This window comes from Formica exsecta, unplaced genomic scaffold (genome assembly GCF_003651465.1).
Source record: "Formica exsecta isolate Colony F162 unplaced genomic scaffold, ASM365146v1 scaffold337, whole genome shotgun sequence".
NCBI lineage: Eukaryota > Metazoa > Arthropoda > Insecta > Hymenoptera > Formicidae > Formica > Formica exsecta.
Genome location: NW_021850624.1, coordinates 789,039 through 806,391, shown reverse-complemented (window position 1 = coordinate 806,391; position 17,353 = coordinate 789,039). Strand labels below are relative to the sequence as shown.

Below are 17,353 nucleotides of genomic sequence, written 5' to 3'. Positions count from 1 at the left end.
GGGGGGGGGGGGTGGGGGGGGGGGGGGGAGGGAATGATCGGTTTATCGCTCGGCATATTTCGAATTTTATAGACACAATTATTACACTAATTATTACTCTTTCTTTTTTTTTCCGTTTGCGATCATTCGGTACGGCGTCGCAGTGCTCCGTGCATACGTTTTCTTTTTTTTTTATCGAACAATAAAATGTCTCTTTCGTACGTTTATATATATATATATATACGCATTACTTACGCAATCAAAACTCGAAAGAATTAAGGGTATCCTATTATACCTTTAAAAGGAGAGATACCAGGTGTATGTACAGTTCCCGCACAATTGCATTTAATTGCGTTTAAGGATGCACTTTTTTTGTAAAATACAATAATATCCCCTCTCTTCGCTCTCTTTCTCTCTTTCTCTCTCTCTCTCTCTCTTTCTTTCTCACGTAATAGTATATTCTCCTTTAGAGATCTCTCTTCATATTTCTCTCTCATCTCTCTCTTTCGCAGAGTTATACAATAAAATATCACAGTTCTGTTCGTACCACGCAATAATTAATATATTGTTTTTCCTTATGTGTGTCACTTATATACGTTCTCTCGCACTCTCTTTTTCTATCTTTCTCTCACGCAAACATATACATATATACGCTCTCACATACGCACGCACATATGTTCTTCTTATCAGTTTCTTTCTTCGTTACAGACGTTTTTTTTTTCTCCTACGAGCGCGTTGTAACACACAGATGTAATACACACGCATCTATGCACACACGCATACAGATACATACACGCGTATATATTTCCTCGCTTTTCCTCTCGACGACTAATGGTTACGCAAAGGTATGCTGGTTGTAGAAACATTCATTTACAACTTGTATACTTGAAGTATATAGTAATAATAACTATTTTTTTACCGAAAGAGAGAACGATATATAAAGAGTGAGGTTGCGCGAAGCATTTTTCTCCAATACAGAATATGTAGTCTGATGGATCTCATTGCTATGAAAAGTCGTATAGACACATTCATTTAAAAGAATATACATACATACAGTACGATTTCGTTAGAAAATCGTGGGGTATACAGTCATCTCTCTCTATCTTATTAAATCATATTAAAATGCAAATGTCCTCGCTACTCGCAATTTGTCCTGAAGAGAGAATTCGTGTCGAGAGATTTCTCTGTTTTTATACTTATATACGATAATCGACGCAGATCGTAAATTATTGCTTCAAATGCGAAATTTATTTGCGTAAAGCGATCGTTCATCGACATCCTTCTTTTTCATATCGAAAGACTTCGTGTGCCCCCTCCCTCCGTGCTTGCTATAAGTATTGCTAAAAGAGTGTATCCTACCACCTTTCATTTTTCGCGTCTCCCAAAAGATCGTTGTCATTCAGAGGAACTAGTCGCGGACAAAGGACAACTTCGTCAATCGGTTTATATTCGCGTACATTCGCGGTTTTATAAACAACGCTTCTTCTAATACTATCAAATCTCGTCCGAAACTAATATTCTCTGGCACGAGAGGGTATCTCATATAGAAGTATAGATGAAAAATTCTCTCTTTAACCGTTTAAACGTCGCGACGCACGATCTCCCTTACTTTTGTATGTACAACGAAAGAATAGAATTGGACGGCATTTGTCCGCGAAGTGCTCACGCGGAGCGCTAGTAACCGAGTGCGCTTGAGTGTTTCACGAAATTTATCGTAATCGAACGTAAGAAACGACAGACAGAGGAGATTGCGACACAAAGTCAGCGAAGGATGAAATAATCCGAGTGACGAACAACGGGAACAAAGTGGCGCACGATAAAAGAGAGAGTTCGCGGCAATGGTCAGCGAGAAAAAAACGCTTTTCTTTAATCTTTTTACCGCAAAAGAGAATAATAACTTATAAGAGCTGAAAGGAGAATATGTGGCTTCAATGCGCGTATATTAATTATCCTCTTTCGCTAAAAATTAAGTGTTTATATATATTCTATTTTAATCTCTCATTTGGTATAAGACATAAGATAGTTTGACAAAACGGATATAGGACACTCTGGTGACTTAATAAAAAAGCAAATTTATACTCATTCACATCAATGAAAAATATGAAAGAAGCTTGAAAAAACTATGATTAAGCATACGGTTGAGAATAAAATCGGTTATAAAAAAAAAAAAAAAAATGTTTGTACCATTTTATTCTTTTATATAACTTATGCACCGTAATTTGTGAGTACGCGAGAAACATAAAATAATAAGCCATATGTTCTGATAACAATATATTTCAAAAATAATAATTTCTAATAATAGAAAATTCTTGCGTGTTATTTTAATTTAAATACATTATCTTTCTCAAATGTATAACAGCAGAAAAAATAAATTATAATAATCCGATGTTTGTGTTACGAAAAAAGATCGTATGTGTACTTACGGATTAATGCAGATTAAATTGAGATGTGAGATCCTTGCCTTAATCATCCTAACGTGTGTTCCAACATTTAATATCTCTATGGAAACATTTAAACACGATAGATGAGCAGTATATTATTTTATTCAGAGTATCGTTCGATGTTTTCTTGGTGAATTTTCAATACTCTAGTTTACAAATTCGAATGTGAAAAACATAAATGTCCTTTTTCATTTTTCAAAAATTAATATAATCGCCAGTGTATAGTTAAAATATTGTACTTTTCAAAAATAATGGACGAAAGGAGGGACGATTGTATGATGAGAGAGAAGGGAAAGGCCAAAGCAAATTCATATCGTTTTGACAGAAAATAGAGAAACAAAATAACTCAACATTACATGTCGAGAAATTCTCCTTTGCCTTTATTTTAACACGTGACAGTTTATTAAACGAAATAATAATAATATTAATAATAATAATAATAATAATAAAATATTAATAATAATAATATATAATCATTGTGAAACTAAGGATAGGCAGAAGAAATCACATTTAAAGCGCGGGGTTTCGGAGTTTCTTATCTTGCATCTGTCCCTTGCTGTCATGCGAATCCGTCCTATTTCGCGTTCCCTACATTTCTCATTATATATCAACAAAATGACGGGTATCTATCTATCTATTTATCTATCCTTTTCCCTGTATTTGTTGTGTAAATCAATTACGCACTTATTACTCGAAACATTTTTCCTCGCCCCATTGTCAATCTAAAACAAGATGTATGTATATCCAACATTTTTTAATGTACATAACCGTGCGCACCCGCGCACGATTACCTATATTCTTTTCTATCTGTTCATTCTTTGACGTTTACTTTGGGATATCCAGAGATAGCGAGTCACATGCCGTCTTACAAAGGAATCTGGTCCGCCTTCCGGCCATACAGCAAGAAAATGAACTTTGAACGTTTACCCCTCGCCCCTTCTCTCATTCATTGTCCTATCATCATCTTAATAACAACGTAATAGTTTTAAACAACTTGAGCATAGGGTAAGGCCCGGACATGACTACCGCGGGGTTCGTTTTTCACCGAGTGAATAATGATCTCGGCACGCAGATTTATCTTGATACAATAATCGGAAATAAATTGGCACTGCGGCATTTTCTGCCATAAGTCGACAGAGTAGCGGAAATAAAAGCGGAATTCGCGTGTAAAACGTATGATTAAAAATGCAAAACTTAACGATCAAGCTTTTTATATATTTTTTTTTTCTTGTATGAACATAACGCAACTCGATAGAACGTGAATTACACAGGAACCCCGAAGAAGAACACGTCTGGCACCGTAACAACAAATTATCTACAATAGTTCGCATATACATGTTATCTTCCTCCCTCTCTCTTTCTCCTTCCATCTCTTCTTTCTCTTCATCACGCGCGCACGCAACGCGTACACACGTATATAACAGATTACATAAGATTACTTAGATCTTAAGTAAGGTACTTAGAATATTTTCACATTATTAGAATCTGTGTGCTTTCTCTTTATTTTACACACCTACTAAATGTCGATCAAAATATTAATCAATTAATAATAATTAATAGTAATAATAGTAATAATAATAATGTAAATAAAAATAATATAATAATACATAATAATCATAAAGATGATAATATAATGATGCTAATAAAGATGATGTCTCGGTGTGACGATAATAATAATTATTTCTTTATTTATGTACTTGTATGTACGCGTATATGCATATATTCATTCATTTATTAATATATGCATATACTTATTTATTTATATAGCACCTATTTACAAGAGGAGGTCTCCGTGCGGCTCTCTTACAGAATGTGCGTGATGCTTTTATACCTTTTTTGTATGTGTGCCCGTATATATTTCTATACGTTTCTTTTTTTGTGTATCTCTTTATATGCCAGTCTCTCTACGCGCTTCGCGCTACAGTTTTCTTCTCCTCCTTATGTCTTTGTTATCCCATTGGTGTTCCTGCATAATTTTCCGAATGTCCTAAAATGAATTTTTCGTTCGTCTTCGTACGTTTACTCTATCTGTTTTCCTTCGCGTACATTACGACGTAGCATATTTGCATGTCTAATTTTCTTATTTATCAATTCACTAATTTCGTACATTCCCTTCCACATTTATTTGTCTTTCAAGATGATTTGCTTGGTAAATCGCGACAAAATTTCTTAAAATAATTAAAACTCGTATAGTCACAACGTTACGAGAAATTAAATTTTAACCATGTAAACTGCACAAATTATATTTTTGATGAAATTATAATATTTTTTTCAATATGTTAGAGAAAATAAAGAACATAAAACAAAGAAAAATACGCAAATAAAACACAATAGAGTAAAAGAAAACTGCATAATTAATATCTTAGAATTTGAAATATATTAATTAATTAAACTTAAAATATTCTTCGAGTTTGCGGGAACAATGTAAAAAATAATTCCAGTTGAAAAAAATCTCGATCGTCCAAAATAATTTCATAAGATGTAGTGATAAGAAATACACACACACACAAGGATGTGTCGAAAAAGTGAACATCGCCGGATTCAAAAAATTTAGTTTAGAGAGCGAATTTATTGAAAAAACACACATTTGCTATTATATATAACTTTATAAAAATATAAATCATTGAACATGTTTATCAACAAAAAATGATCTCGGTCTCCGTTCACAACTAAAATTGTTCATGATAAACTGAAGAAGAAATCAGTTAATTCATCTCACCGGCGTATCGTATACTTTCTAGCATTATGAAAGTATCGTCTACTGTTCGAATACGAGTTAATCCATGATCGTGCTCCACTTTATCATTCAAACGTCGTCAGATCGTACGGATTATATCGCGACGAATATGTATTGATGGAACTTTCTAGCTCGTAATTGGCACGCATGATCATTGGCGAGGACGTTAACACGCCGAGAAACGTGGATAATCTGAGAGAGTCGAGTAAATATCAATTTTATTCTCAACGAACGTAGAAATTCAGTTTTCAATTGCGGGAGACAACGAAACGATTTTTGACAATCGATAGTGATCATATCGATTATTAATAATTAGACCAGTATGTAAAGATATAGTTTTTTTTTTTAAACTACATCACGTCAGTCTTATTACATTAAGGAATGTAACCGTCGAGGTTTCTATCATGTTACTACGTTGTTGTATCGCGAGTAACGTACATGTGTGATTCGGAGCTTTGGTTAAATATTGTGTGAACTGTCACTGTAAATATTTTATAAACGTGCTTCCAATTTCATTAACAATTGGGATACCAAGATGTGGTTACAGAAAAGAAAATACAAAACAATTTTCACACTGAAAACTTTCATTGGAATTAATTTCATAATCGTCATCGATTACACAAATCGATTGGAGAACGCGGCATTAATTAGCAATTAAACTAAAAAAATAGTTTTAATCCAAATAAATTTGTTTTTACTCTGAGTTTAATGATTATTTATTAAATTAGATCATTGTGCTCATGTGTGTTTAATAAAACATATGTATATTTTATATACATACATAACGCACAAGCGCATCTCAATCGAGACGTAGACGCAAAATCGAAAGGCTCATAGATAAGACATTAAAAGAAAAAAAGAAGATAAAAAAAGAGGAAGAGAAAGGTGAAAAGGAAAGAGAGTGATAGTCTTGTACTGGCTGTCAAAAATGATTTCGACCATTGACCATACATCTCGTACCTCTTATCCGTTTTCTGGGCGCGATTATCATCGTATGCATTAATCTATTAAAAGATTACGATGAGACGCGCTATTGTTCTTACATGCATACATACTTATGAAATATGAATGCAAAATGTAGTTAAACACCGAAGTCAGACATTTCGAAGAAAAGTTAGTTTCGGAGTCATATTTGCGTGGGATTTGCGTACACACCAGCGTAAAAAATAAATTAGACGGGTATAAAGAGATCACGGAGAGGAGAAGACGATCGAGCCGGATGAAGCGAGAGCTCAAGTCGCAACGTGACATGTCACGGAAAGTAGAAGAAAAAGAATAAAAGAACCGTGATGAAGAGAGCTCGCGAGCGCTTCCTGAAGTTAATCTCCAAGACCAGCTAAGAGTTACTGCTTCTCTTTGAGACCGCCCAGCAGCGCGTGGCTTTCCATCGTGGCACTGAGATTGCTGAGATTGCTCAAGTTCCCCAGATTCCCCAGGTTGCCCAGATTGCCGAGATTCGGCTGATGGGCGTAGTTCCTGATCTGGTGAAGACTAATGAGCTGATTCGGGAAAGACGTGGCGTTTTGGTTGCTGGTGGTGCCGGGCGTCACGCCGGATGACGAGGACGTAGGCGACGACTTCTGCGTCGTATTGAACGCCTCGTAGAGATACGGCCGGGACGCCGGGTGATGACTGCCAGGATAGTGCAGATGATTCAGCGGATTCAACGGATGCTGCATCGAGGAGATCGAGTTGATCGAGATCGACGAGATCGGCGTGAAGGCCGAACTACTGTTGGGATGGTGATTCGCGCCAGGCTGGGGCGTCTGTTGCCTCGAGTCATTCTCGATGGACTCGGCGGTGCGATGCCCGTGTCCCGGCAGCAGCATCTCCGGATTCTGGTTCTGATGGTATTCCGCGTGATGGTGCGGCAGCCTCTCGTGCAGATCGCCGATCACCGAATCCGGGCTTACCTTGGGCCAATAGTGGTCCTGATGATGGGCGGTCATCGCGTGTATCGACGGCCTGAGGCCCGTGCCGATGATCGGCGGTCTCTTGTCCGTTCTCTCCGCGTGCTTCTGCATATGCTTTGCTAAATAGGTCTCCTGGGTGTAACTCTTGCCGCAGTACTGGCAGATGTGCGTTTTCAGGTGCTTCGACTCCTTATGCTTCGGTATGTGCTCGAGCAGGCTGGGCTCGTCGGAGAAGCATTTGTAGCAGGAGTTACACTTGTACGGCTTGTCGGTTTGGTGGCATCGCGAGTGGCTCTGCAGATTGCTCAATTGGCTGAACGCTTTCGTGCAGCCCGGATGCCGGCACTTGTATGGCTTGTCGCCGGTGTGCGTGCGAATGTGCTGCTGTAGGTGACTCAGCTGGGTGAACTTCCGCTGGCAGATCTCGCAACGGTACGGCTTAATGCCCAGGTGGATCCTCGTATGCTGTGACAGGTACGAGGAATTGGCGAACGCCTTGGAACACTGCGTACACTTGTACGGCTTCGCCTCGCGCATATGGATCTGCGTATGGAGCTGCAGGTCCGCCTTGCTACCGAATATCTGTAAAAAGAAAAGAATACTTTGGTGTCAGAGAGAGAGAGAGAGAGAGAGAAAGAGAAAGAGAAAGAGAAAGAAAGAAAGAAAAATAGAAATAGCGAGAATATAAGCAAATAAGAGACAAAGAGATGAGTCGTAATCGATTTCAGGAACTCGCGGCGGCAGTGGCCGCCATTGCAGAAAACTTAATGTTTCCCGATCTAAAATGCAAATTAATAACTTCTTGCGCGCACGTGACACAGCCACGAGAATGTACTTCGGACTCGGTCGTTTATTTCGCATATCTTTATGGCAATATTCGGCGGTATGAGACGACGGGAATGAGATTCGGTTGGCAACCGTCAACCGTCCGCTTCCGCGGGCACATTAGCCAGGAGTCGCAGAAAAGAGCGCGCACCGCGTGCAGTATATTTATAAATAAATAAATAAACGTAAAAGAGAGCAGAGAGCACACGCTGCCAGTAGCAGAAGCATATATATAAGGCTGGGAGAGGCTGACCTTGTCTATCACGGCCTCGGGGCATATCCGACCGACTGGCTTCGGGTACCGCATAGAGACTGCCCCCCTTCCCCTTTTCCCTCTCCACGTACTCTAATATTCTTGCTCTCTCCTTCCTTCGTCTTGCCTCTCCGTTTCGTTTTATCTCTTCCTTTATCCCCCTTTTTTCCCCATCTCTCATTCCTCTCACATGCTAGTTTCTAGTTTCTCCAATCTCATCCAATTCTTTTTTCTTTTTTTATTTTTTTTTTTTTTATATTTCTTTTCACGACAGAAGCGAAGAACAGGATGAGCAGTCGTCACGATCGACGATTATTAACGCCTATCCTTTCTGATATCTACTTTGGAATGGAACGCTCGTGGCTTGTATTATTTCGCACATAATATGAATCAAATGAATATTTCAACATATTAATTATGCGATTAAGACGGAATTGTTTTATACGATTAATTGCATACTTTTACGTAAAATCTACAATGTTGTATAATTTCGTAATTGAATTTTTGCTTCAAGTTCTCAATTGTGTTAATCTCAAAATATGACACCATTTTCGAATATTTCAGCTTCGGTGTAAATACCATTAATCAATCAAACGTGACATTAGTCACGATATAATTTAGTACGGGGCCCTACATCTCGGGATAATCGGTACCCTCCGCTATTTTCGATCTCTAATTCCTGCTCTTTTTTTTTTTTTGAAAATTTTCCGTCCCGTCCACGATGGGTCACTAATACTGCTAAAAGGTCTCATTCATCCGTAATAAGGCGCGCATCATTATCGAACAATAACGCCGATCACGAGATTCGTGCTGTTCCGAAGGTAACGATCGTGCGGGTATTCGGCTTCGTGGAAAGGGCAGCGAATTGTCTTTCGACGCCGCTGGTGGACGAAGGTATCGCACCAGAATGACGTGTCGGAGTCGAAGAAACGATTCTGAACACGCGAAGAGAGTGACGTGAACGGAGAGGCCAGTTTCCTGGCGTCGTCGATCCGTTCGACCGAGTGTTATTACGTAAAACAACAGGTTCTCTTCTGAGATCGTTGTATCGCCACGCCTGAGGATCTAGGGCGATTCTCGGGCCCTTCGCGCGACAAGAGCTCGAAAAATTAACTCTCGTTACCGTGTTCGAAAAATTTCAAAAAAAAAGGACTCGTTATTTCCAGCTGAAAAATTCTCGAATGTCTTGCGAGCCGAGTAGACAAAAATTCTAAATTAATATATGCAATTTGCAATTAGATGGATTATAAGATATAGAATGAATATTTCATACATTTACGTTGTATTATATAAGCTGAAATATGAAATATCATTATGTGCATATATATTTCAATTACAGATTTTTCAAATATGGATTTTTGTTTAATTTAAATTTATTAATTAAAAAATGTTGAAATTTTTGTGTTATATGTATGAATATTTCATGTTACAAGATTTAATTTTCATACTTTGTACCTATGTGTGTTATTTAACAGAAGCGGGAAGAATGATAATCTAAGCTTGCTAACGGAGAGTTTGGTTAACGATCGCTTTACGGTTGTCGTGGATCGTGATTTATTTGGTAATCGATCGACGGTCTCGCTCGAGGCTTCAACGGCTGACTTGGCGCGTCCTTTAACGGGTTGGAGCGGCTATTTTTTTATTTCCTCCTTTCGAAACACGTCCTTGCCGGTGTCAAGTTCGCGCATAGTCCACGTAACGCGATAGTCTGCTGCGCGTGATTTTTTTCCTTCGTTTCTTTAGCACGGCAGGCAAACAGAGGGAATCTGAGGGGCGCGAGGACAATTAGAGAAAATGAGAAAGAAGAAGGAAGTATTTATATTATCGACGTGTATAAATTATTAAATTGTAATTATGCATTTTCTACAATGATTTTTTTGAAAAGTTATTTAACTTTTCTTTTTGCGAAAGTGCATTGCAATGACTCTGCAATCTATTTATGAATCATTATTAATGTTGATTCTCTAATTAAATTTAGAATAAAAATAGTTAAAAGGAATTATTAGAAAATATAAATTTAGGTGAAACTTTTCTGATTAGAACGTCAAAACAAGTTTTTCTTCTTTTAATATTATACGTTCGTGCAAGTTTAAAAGAAAATAAGGTCAACAAATTTCTACATAATTTATAGAGAAAGAGATATAAATTCTTGTAGATAAATTTTGGCTTCATGTGAACGCGATTTTCGTCACGTATTATTACATGATAGAAGGAGCGATTAATTTAGGTAAGGTTTCTTGACGCAGTATAACTCATCGCTGTCGAATACAAATTACATCTGTTCTTACCAATCGATCAGCCAATCGATACTTCCAATTGATAAATTTTAGATCTTGAGAAAATTATTCGCTTTGTGAATTGTGAAATTTATTCACAGCGCACGTGTGACGAAGTCATAAATCCTAATAAAAGTAATGACGGAGACGAAAAGCGGCGAGATTATAATTTTCGCGATCTTTAAATTAAGTTTTATCTCTCTTCTATTCGTTGATTTAATTGTGATATATTTGAAAAAGAATCGCGAAAAACTCGCTGAGAGATTGGCAGGTTAAATATTTGCATATAGACTTTTTCTGCGGTAACTTGGAGGAGTTCTCCCGTCGTTCAATGGACTTGATTCAATTAAAGAATTTCTCGATGCAAATTACGGCGGCGCTAAATAAAAATTGGCAGTTATAATTGACAGAAGACACTTATAGTTAATCGCGGAGACGGGAATGTGACTTATTGGAGCAAATTTAAAGGAAATTCCGTTGAAAGAAATCCTGCGAATTATTATGTTTAACCGTCTGTAATGCGAGCGCGGCGACGACGGCTCGAGGTAGTCCTGGTGAATTAAATCGGACAGCCGGAATCTCACGTGCACTCTCTGTCTCTCTCTTAAACGGGAGACGCACCTTCAAGAAAAATAATGGCGATAAATCCAGAAATTACGTCGCTCAGACTACGCGCAGGTATGCGAAATTAGCGCCTCTAATTACGAAACCGGCGAGGAACTATGCCCGCTGGGCAGCCGGCTAGTCCTCCTGTCATTTCTGATTAATCGACGTCGATTTACTTAGGCAATACTTAAGAAGCCGAGACGAGGTACATTTGCCGTGACGCAGCCGGGTGTATAAATCGTATACACTCCAAGATCATCAGCTGAATTTAGAAGTGCGTGCGCGCGGAGGCTGCACCGTGTTAAATTCTCGAATTAACATTGAATAACGTTGAACATCTGTTAATGACCGCGAGTCGTCGTCTCAACCGTGTGAATGTGAATTTGTTTCCTCCGTTTGATGAAGCAATGATTAATTACTATATTTTCTTATTTTCTTTCGTGCATATATATATATTTATTTATTTATTGATCGTCATTGCACGAAAGAAAATATAGTAAATATATATTTATATATATTCACCGGATCTTTCTGAAAGCTTGAGACGGTCATCGTACGCGCACAGAGAATTTCGTTGTGCTCTATGATGGATGACGGTCCTTTGCACTAGTCTGCGTACATTTGCCGTTCAGTTCCTCGTCTCGGTTCTTCAACCTCCGCGAAGTAGTCTACGGAGTAGCCCCGGGGCCAGATCTCGTAAATTCAATTTAAATATTTCGACCTTAATGATCGTCAGATGCGAGAAGGAAGGCAGTCAAGATAGTCAAGGTCGGTGTCGGCGTACGATAAAAGTACATTTTCATTAAGTAATTGGCAATCTTTCGCTTACTTGTTGCAGATATTGAACTATGGAATAGTTTTTTCTTTTTATTTCTTCTTTTTACATATTTAATAGATTTATTTCTTGAGGACGCATCGAAAGGTATCCGACAAGAAATAACAAGATGCAAAAATTAAAAAAAAAAAGTCTTAAATTTTCAAGTTTCAAGTTTTTTGCTGTCGACAGTTCTCGTGATTTTATCGAACTCACGTGAGTTCTTAACGGTTTTTTTTTTCGATTATGCAAGCATAATTAATATGTTGAATAAAAGGCGCATTAATAATATACTGAGAAATATAAATGTATATATTGAAGATGCACATGTACATATATACACACATATATGATTTCGAATTAAAATAAAACTTTTCGATACCCGCTCAATTTTTTAAAAGCTTTCGAAATTTCAAATACTGATTTATAAATTTACATATTCTTCCATGCGCGTTGAAATTGATTTACGTCATCAAGATGATCGATAATAAGAGATAAAACACGTGTGTTCATTGCTCCCCGTGTAATAGTGTTACTCACTCAGCTTGCCGGAATTTATAAAACACTCGATAAGTTAAAGTCAAAATAAAGCTGCCGAGATAATTAATTTAATCGAATTAAAAAGCTTCTAAATGTGTGCAACTGAGTTCGTTACGATTATCGACGTTTCCCTCTCTAGCTCGTAAAGTCAATTCATTAAGACGATAAAGACACGTAGCGAACTTTTTGCAAACAAAATGACGAACGTCAAACTTGAAATTAATCACACAAAATGCTATTAAGGTAGGCATGTAAAAATCACTCGAGTTTTCAATATTTCATACATCGAAACAAATGGACTTGTTAAAAAATCAAAAGAATTTTTCATAATTGACTCAAGCTTATCTATCTCAATTTCAATTTCAATCAATTTATCTTTCGAATATATACTGGTCGTATTTTTCTTCTTTATATATATAATTATTTATATTTTCGTTAAATTTTCATATTACGTTATACATAAAATTTATTGCTGAAATAATATTATTACAGACACTGTATGTCCATCAAATTCAACAAATACTAAAATTTAAAATTTATTATAAATTCGCTTCAATTTTTATACGATGTTAATATACCAAACCTTAAAACTATAAAACACGTTTATTAAAAGGGTCGTTCGCGTTTTTTATTATCGTATTAATTATATAATAATAATATTATTATAATATAATAATATATTAGTATATATTAATAATATATTAATAATATGTAAATTATATGTAATTAATAATATGTAATTAATAATATATTAATAATATTATTCTACACTTCGCGATCGGCACGCGGAGCGATAGAGTATTCTATTCACGAATACATTTAGATCTAATAGTCCGAAACGATTAGAATACGCTGGAAATTTCTCTTTAAAATTGCTATCTGCGTAAACACAGGTTGAAGATCTAAGAGTTAATGAACAACACGCACGGTGTGCGTGTAACGTGTAACAGCTCTTGCTCCGGTTTTTCGCTCGCTCTCTTGCAAAGCTGCAGCAGAGAGCCCGGCAGAGAGGTCGGTGACAACCTGTTGATAGGAATTTTCGTAGACGGGTTGACGCGCCGGGTGAAAATCAACCCGGCGACACGACAAATTAAGCGCCGCCTGTCGCGGCGGCAGTTACTCGGATAATTGCGCCCCGCGAGATAATTTCGAAATGTTTTGGAACATTTACCGTGACTGAGGCGAGGCGCAATTATTTTCGCGATAGGCATTTTTAAAGCGTATCATCGCGATTCTGATGATAAAATTATTCATTAAATTCATCGAAAACAAAGTAGAAATAAAGTAGAACTAATATTCGCGACTACTGTGGTACTCTTAAAGTACGAAGCGATCTGGAATTAACGGCGGAGATTGAACGGAATTAAAGAAGTAATGATTTAAGAAAGAAAGTAAAAGTATTGGTGGTAACAGTAGAGTAATGAGCCGGGTCCCAGAGATTTATCGGTCGACAAGTGTAGCTTCTTTCTCTATCGATTTCTCATGGCGTGAATTATCAGAATCCCCGATGACTCTAAGGTTATCCTAGACTCTAACGATATCGTTACGTACGAGAAAAGATACGGGAAAAAGTGAAAGCGAGCCCTTTAGAATTTCGAAGATACGTTTAAGAATTATATTCGTAGAGTCATATGACTCATTTCCTCCGTCTCTCTCCTTTTCCTTCCTCTCTCTTTTGTCAGTTAAGTATCCTTGAACTCGCGCATAAAATTATAATAAATTGGAGGACTCGCGGTGAATTATGGCCATGTTAAAAAATTTAAATCGATTGCAAATCTCAGCGTACACGTGTCGTGTAGAACACAAAACCCGGCGTTATGACGACAATACGATTATGATTTTATCAGGCGTAATATCTTGCCCGCAGTTTAAATCCGCATTTAATGCCAATAATAAATTCTCTTAGAAAAGCAATACACATTTTTATCGAGGAGAATTGTTCAGAGCCTTGGCAATTTGTTACCTATCTATTTCGCGTAGAAAGATTTGTATATTATGTTCCAAGGAAGTATTTATTCTAATAAAAGGAAACTGACTATGCGGATTCCTGGCCAGTTTGATCTAGAAGTACAATTTGCCGGAGTGGCATTACGCAAACGCGTCACGTCTCGGTTGACAGGTTTTCAAGCCATCATTCCCACTATCATTCTACCCAGCAGCCAACATTCTCAAGCCATACGTTTCGTCTAATGATATACGGCGATTATACATGAAAGAGTGACAGTCAAACGAGTTTCACGCGAAAATCCGCGATGTATACTTCAATATATATCGCGGCACGTGACACACGACTGCTATACAACTTTATTATTATTTATCTGTGATAAAGCTACTCATATCGTAAACATTTGTGTGTCGAGAGTTATTTCCTAAGGTTATCGTCGTTTGATAATACCTTATCCCGAAGAGAAGATCCAAATATAATAAAAAGAGGACGCATAATATTTCGCAACCAGAGAAAAAATAAACAAAAAGAAATATTAATATATGAATATATATTTCTTAATTTTATTATATTAGAGCTTTAAAGCTTTACATAAAATTTTTATGATGGTGATACGGTCAAGAACAAAAAATGCTTCGGCAATTCGCTAATTGGTGATAAGAAATGGTTGGGACTGAAATATCGAATAAGCTTAAGACGATGGTTGAAGCAACACGAGGACGGAGGCGTTAATATGAATTAGCTATGAAGAATTGATCGTTGTAATCGACTGTCCGCTACTTCGATCAATTCGAACAAATGGTCAACCGAGAAGCGTCGCTAAATAATTCCGACGGTAAAACAAATTCGCGAATATTTGGACGATAATGAAGGAAAGACTTTTACGACGTTGGGAGGAGCGACGCGAACGATCGAAACGACGACGACGACGACGACCGGTTCGACCTCTCCTCTCTCTCGTCTCATCCTCGTCTACGCACGGCAGCTGGCAGGTGCCTGGGAGAATATCCCCGGCCGATTCTTTATCTACCCAATTATACAATCCCCTGTCTAATTGGCTAGCCCCGTGGACCACCCTAACGAAAAATAAGAACAACTGTCCGCGGATTCTTCTTCACGCCGTTCGACGACTTCCGTATGTTGTCGCGCTCTTCACACTCGAGAGATATCTCTGTTTCCCTCGTGTGTCATATTACACAATTGGACGGTGTGTTACGCAAAAATGACTTAACCCACCAGTATAAGTGGCTTTTTAAGCGGATTAATTTTAAAACGCGGAATTTTTTTTCACGTTGCTGACTCAACTTGTACCGCGCTCATTTGTTTATTATTCGTGTACTATAATTCATTTTTGCGTAACAAAAATCGTTCAAAAATTGATTTGTCAGATAGTAAACCTAATAGTTTCTCTTACGATTTTAGAATAGGCATTTTTTTATACTAAACTAATTTTCGCGCATTGACCAATCTCTCTTGGCAGTCGTGCTATGCAGATTTTAGCATTGTACGGCAAGCACCGAAAAAGAACGATATATGATATCCCCGTGTCTAACGCGAAGGATTAAAATGTACGATCGCGTTTAAAACAATATGTGGTAATTGTGAGCCGGTGGTTTAAGCTGATCGTTGATTGGCCGCGAAGCCGCTATTCATTAAACTCGTGGCCGAGCTTGTTGAGATCACCCCTCCCCGCGAGTGCAAACTCTAAACTAGTTATACTAAACCAGTCATTTATACGCGAGTCTCATAATCGGAGCTTACATTAGAGTTGCGAGTTTACAATTCGACAAAATGGTTTCGTAATCAGAACGATCGACCTTTGCGGCCTGATTCCATCCATCGCCGGCCGATGATTAGTGTTTTGCAACTAATTACATGTCACATTGGAATTCATCAAACGATACCTGACCGGAAACCCGTAAAAATATTCCATTACGTTTCTGCCGGGACGTTCCCGTTAATTCGAATCTCTGCGAGGGTTAATCATTCATCAGAAATCGAATTATTTCAGCATAATTAGCGAAAACATTATTTACCCTTTACCTCTGAAATGATATTTTAATTGAAATTTAGATTGATACCTAATTAATAAAAAGAAAAATAATAATAAATTTTTTCAATTATGTTTTTTATGAGAAAGGAAGAAAATCCACTTGAAATTTTTTTAAAGACACGTCACATTATTGTATGTGTGATCTTTCATTACTCATCTCGTAAACGAAATATAATAGCTAACAGTTATTTTGAATATACTAGAGATATTTATTTATCGGAATGTGTGTGGCAAAAGTATGTGAGTATAAATTCCGTGGAATCGATGTGTTCCTATGAAAGAATAATGCACGATCCAATTTCTGCTGGAAGCAATTCGAAACAGACGCAACGGTTCATTCTCTCCATTCCTGCCATTCATTAACGTAGACCATGGTTACTAGGAACAGTTTCAGAATCGCTTTAGCCTCGAGACGCGAACAAAAACCGAGCGGTAGCGCTCGCGCTGCAAGAGAAAGAGTAATTAGTAAGAGGAGAGGAGAGATCAATGTGTGTGTGTGGAGGACGTTACTTTTTCCCTAGAACTATAGCGTGTTCCAGATACAGTGTTCTCCGAAATAAAACGTTAACGCATAAAGTAATTCTTTACACGAAATAGTATTTTATCGATGTAGCAAAAGACGCGAGTACTCTTTACCGATAATAAATTCTCTAGACATTTCATTAAATATCATAAATATTAATCAAAAATACATTTTCGACAAAATTTATGTGTTCTACTTGTCAAGCTCATTTTTAGTCGCGTAATATCTACGCTTTATCGCATCAGAAAGTGCGAAAATATCATGAGATACCGTTGGAAAAATATTATTCGCGTTACGCAAATCGATAAGTATTGCAAATTGCCAGCGATTACGCGAGTAGAAAAAAAAAAGAAAAAAGAAAAAAAAAATAGAAATACATCGAGCGAAGTGATTCTAGACGGATTGTAACGTGTTGTTTACGGACGCGAGGTGATCGTCGGATAGACGA

The 17,353-nt window shown here is 37.4% G+C and overlaps 1 protein-coding gene across 2 annotated transcripts in view; it reads right to left on the bottom strand.

Annotated features, from left to right (window-relative positions):
• Nucleotides 1-4,967: 4,967 nt before the first annotated feature.
• The window catches only part of LOC115238432 (zinc finger protein rotund-like), a 156,024-nt gene continuing 143,638 nt past the window's right edge, over nt 4,968-17,353 (bottom strand). For both annotated transcript variants that reach the window (XM_029812271.1, XM_029812272.1), the window contains exon 6: nt 4,968-7,652. In XM_029812271.1, coding sequence (XP_029668131.1) covers nt 6,501-7,652 — 1,152 coding nt within the window. In that variant the 3' untranslated portion in view covers nt 4,968-6,500. The remainder of the gene's footprint in view (nt 7,653-17,353) is intronic.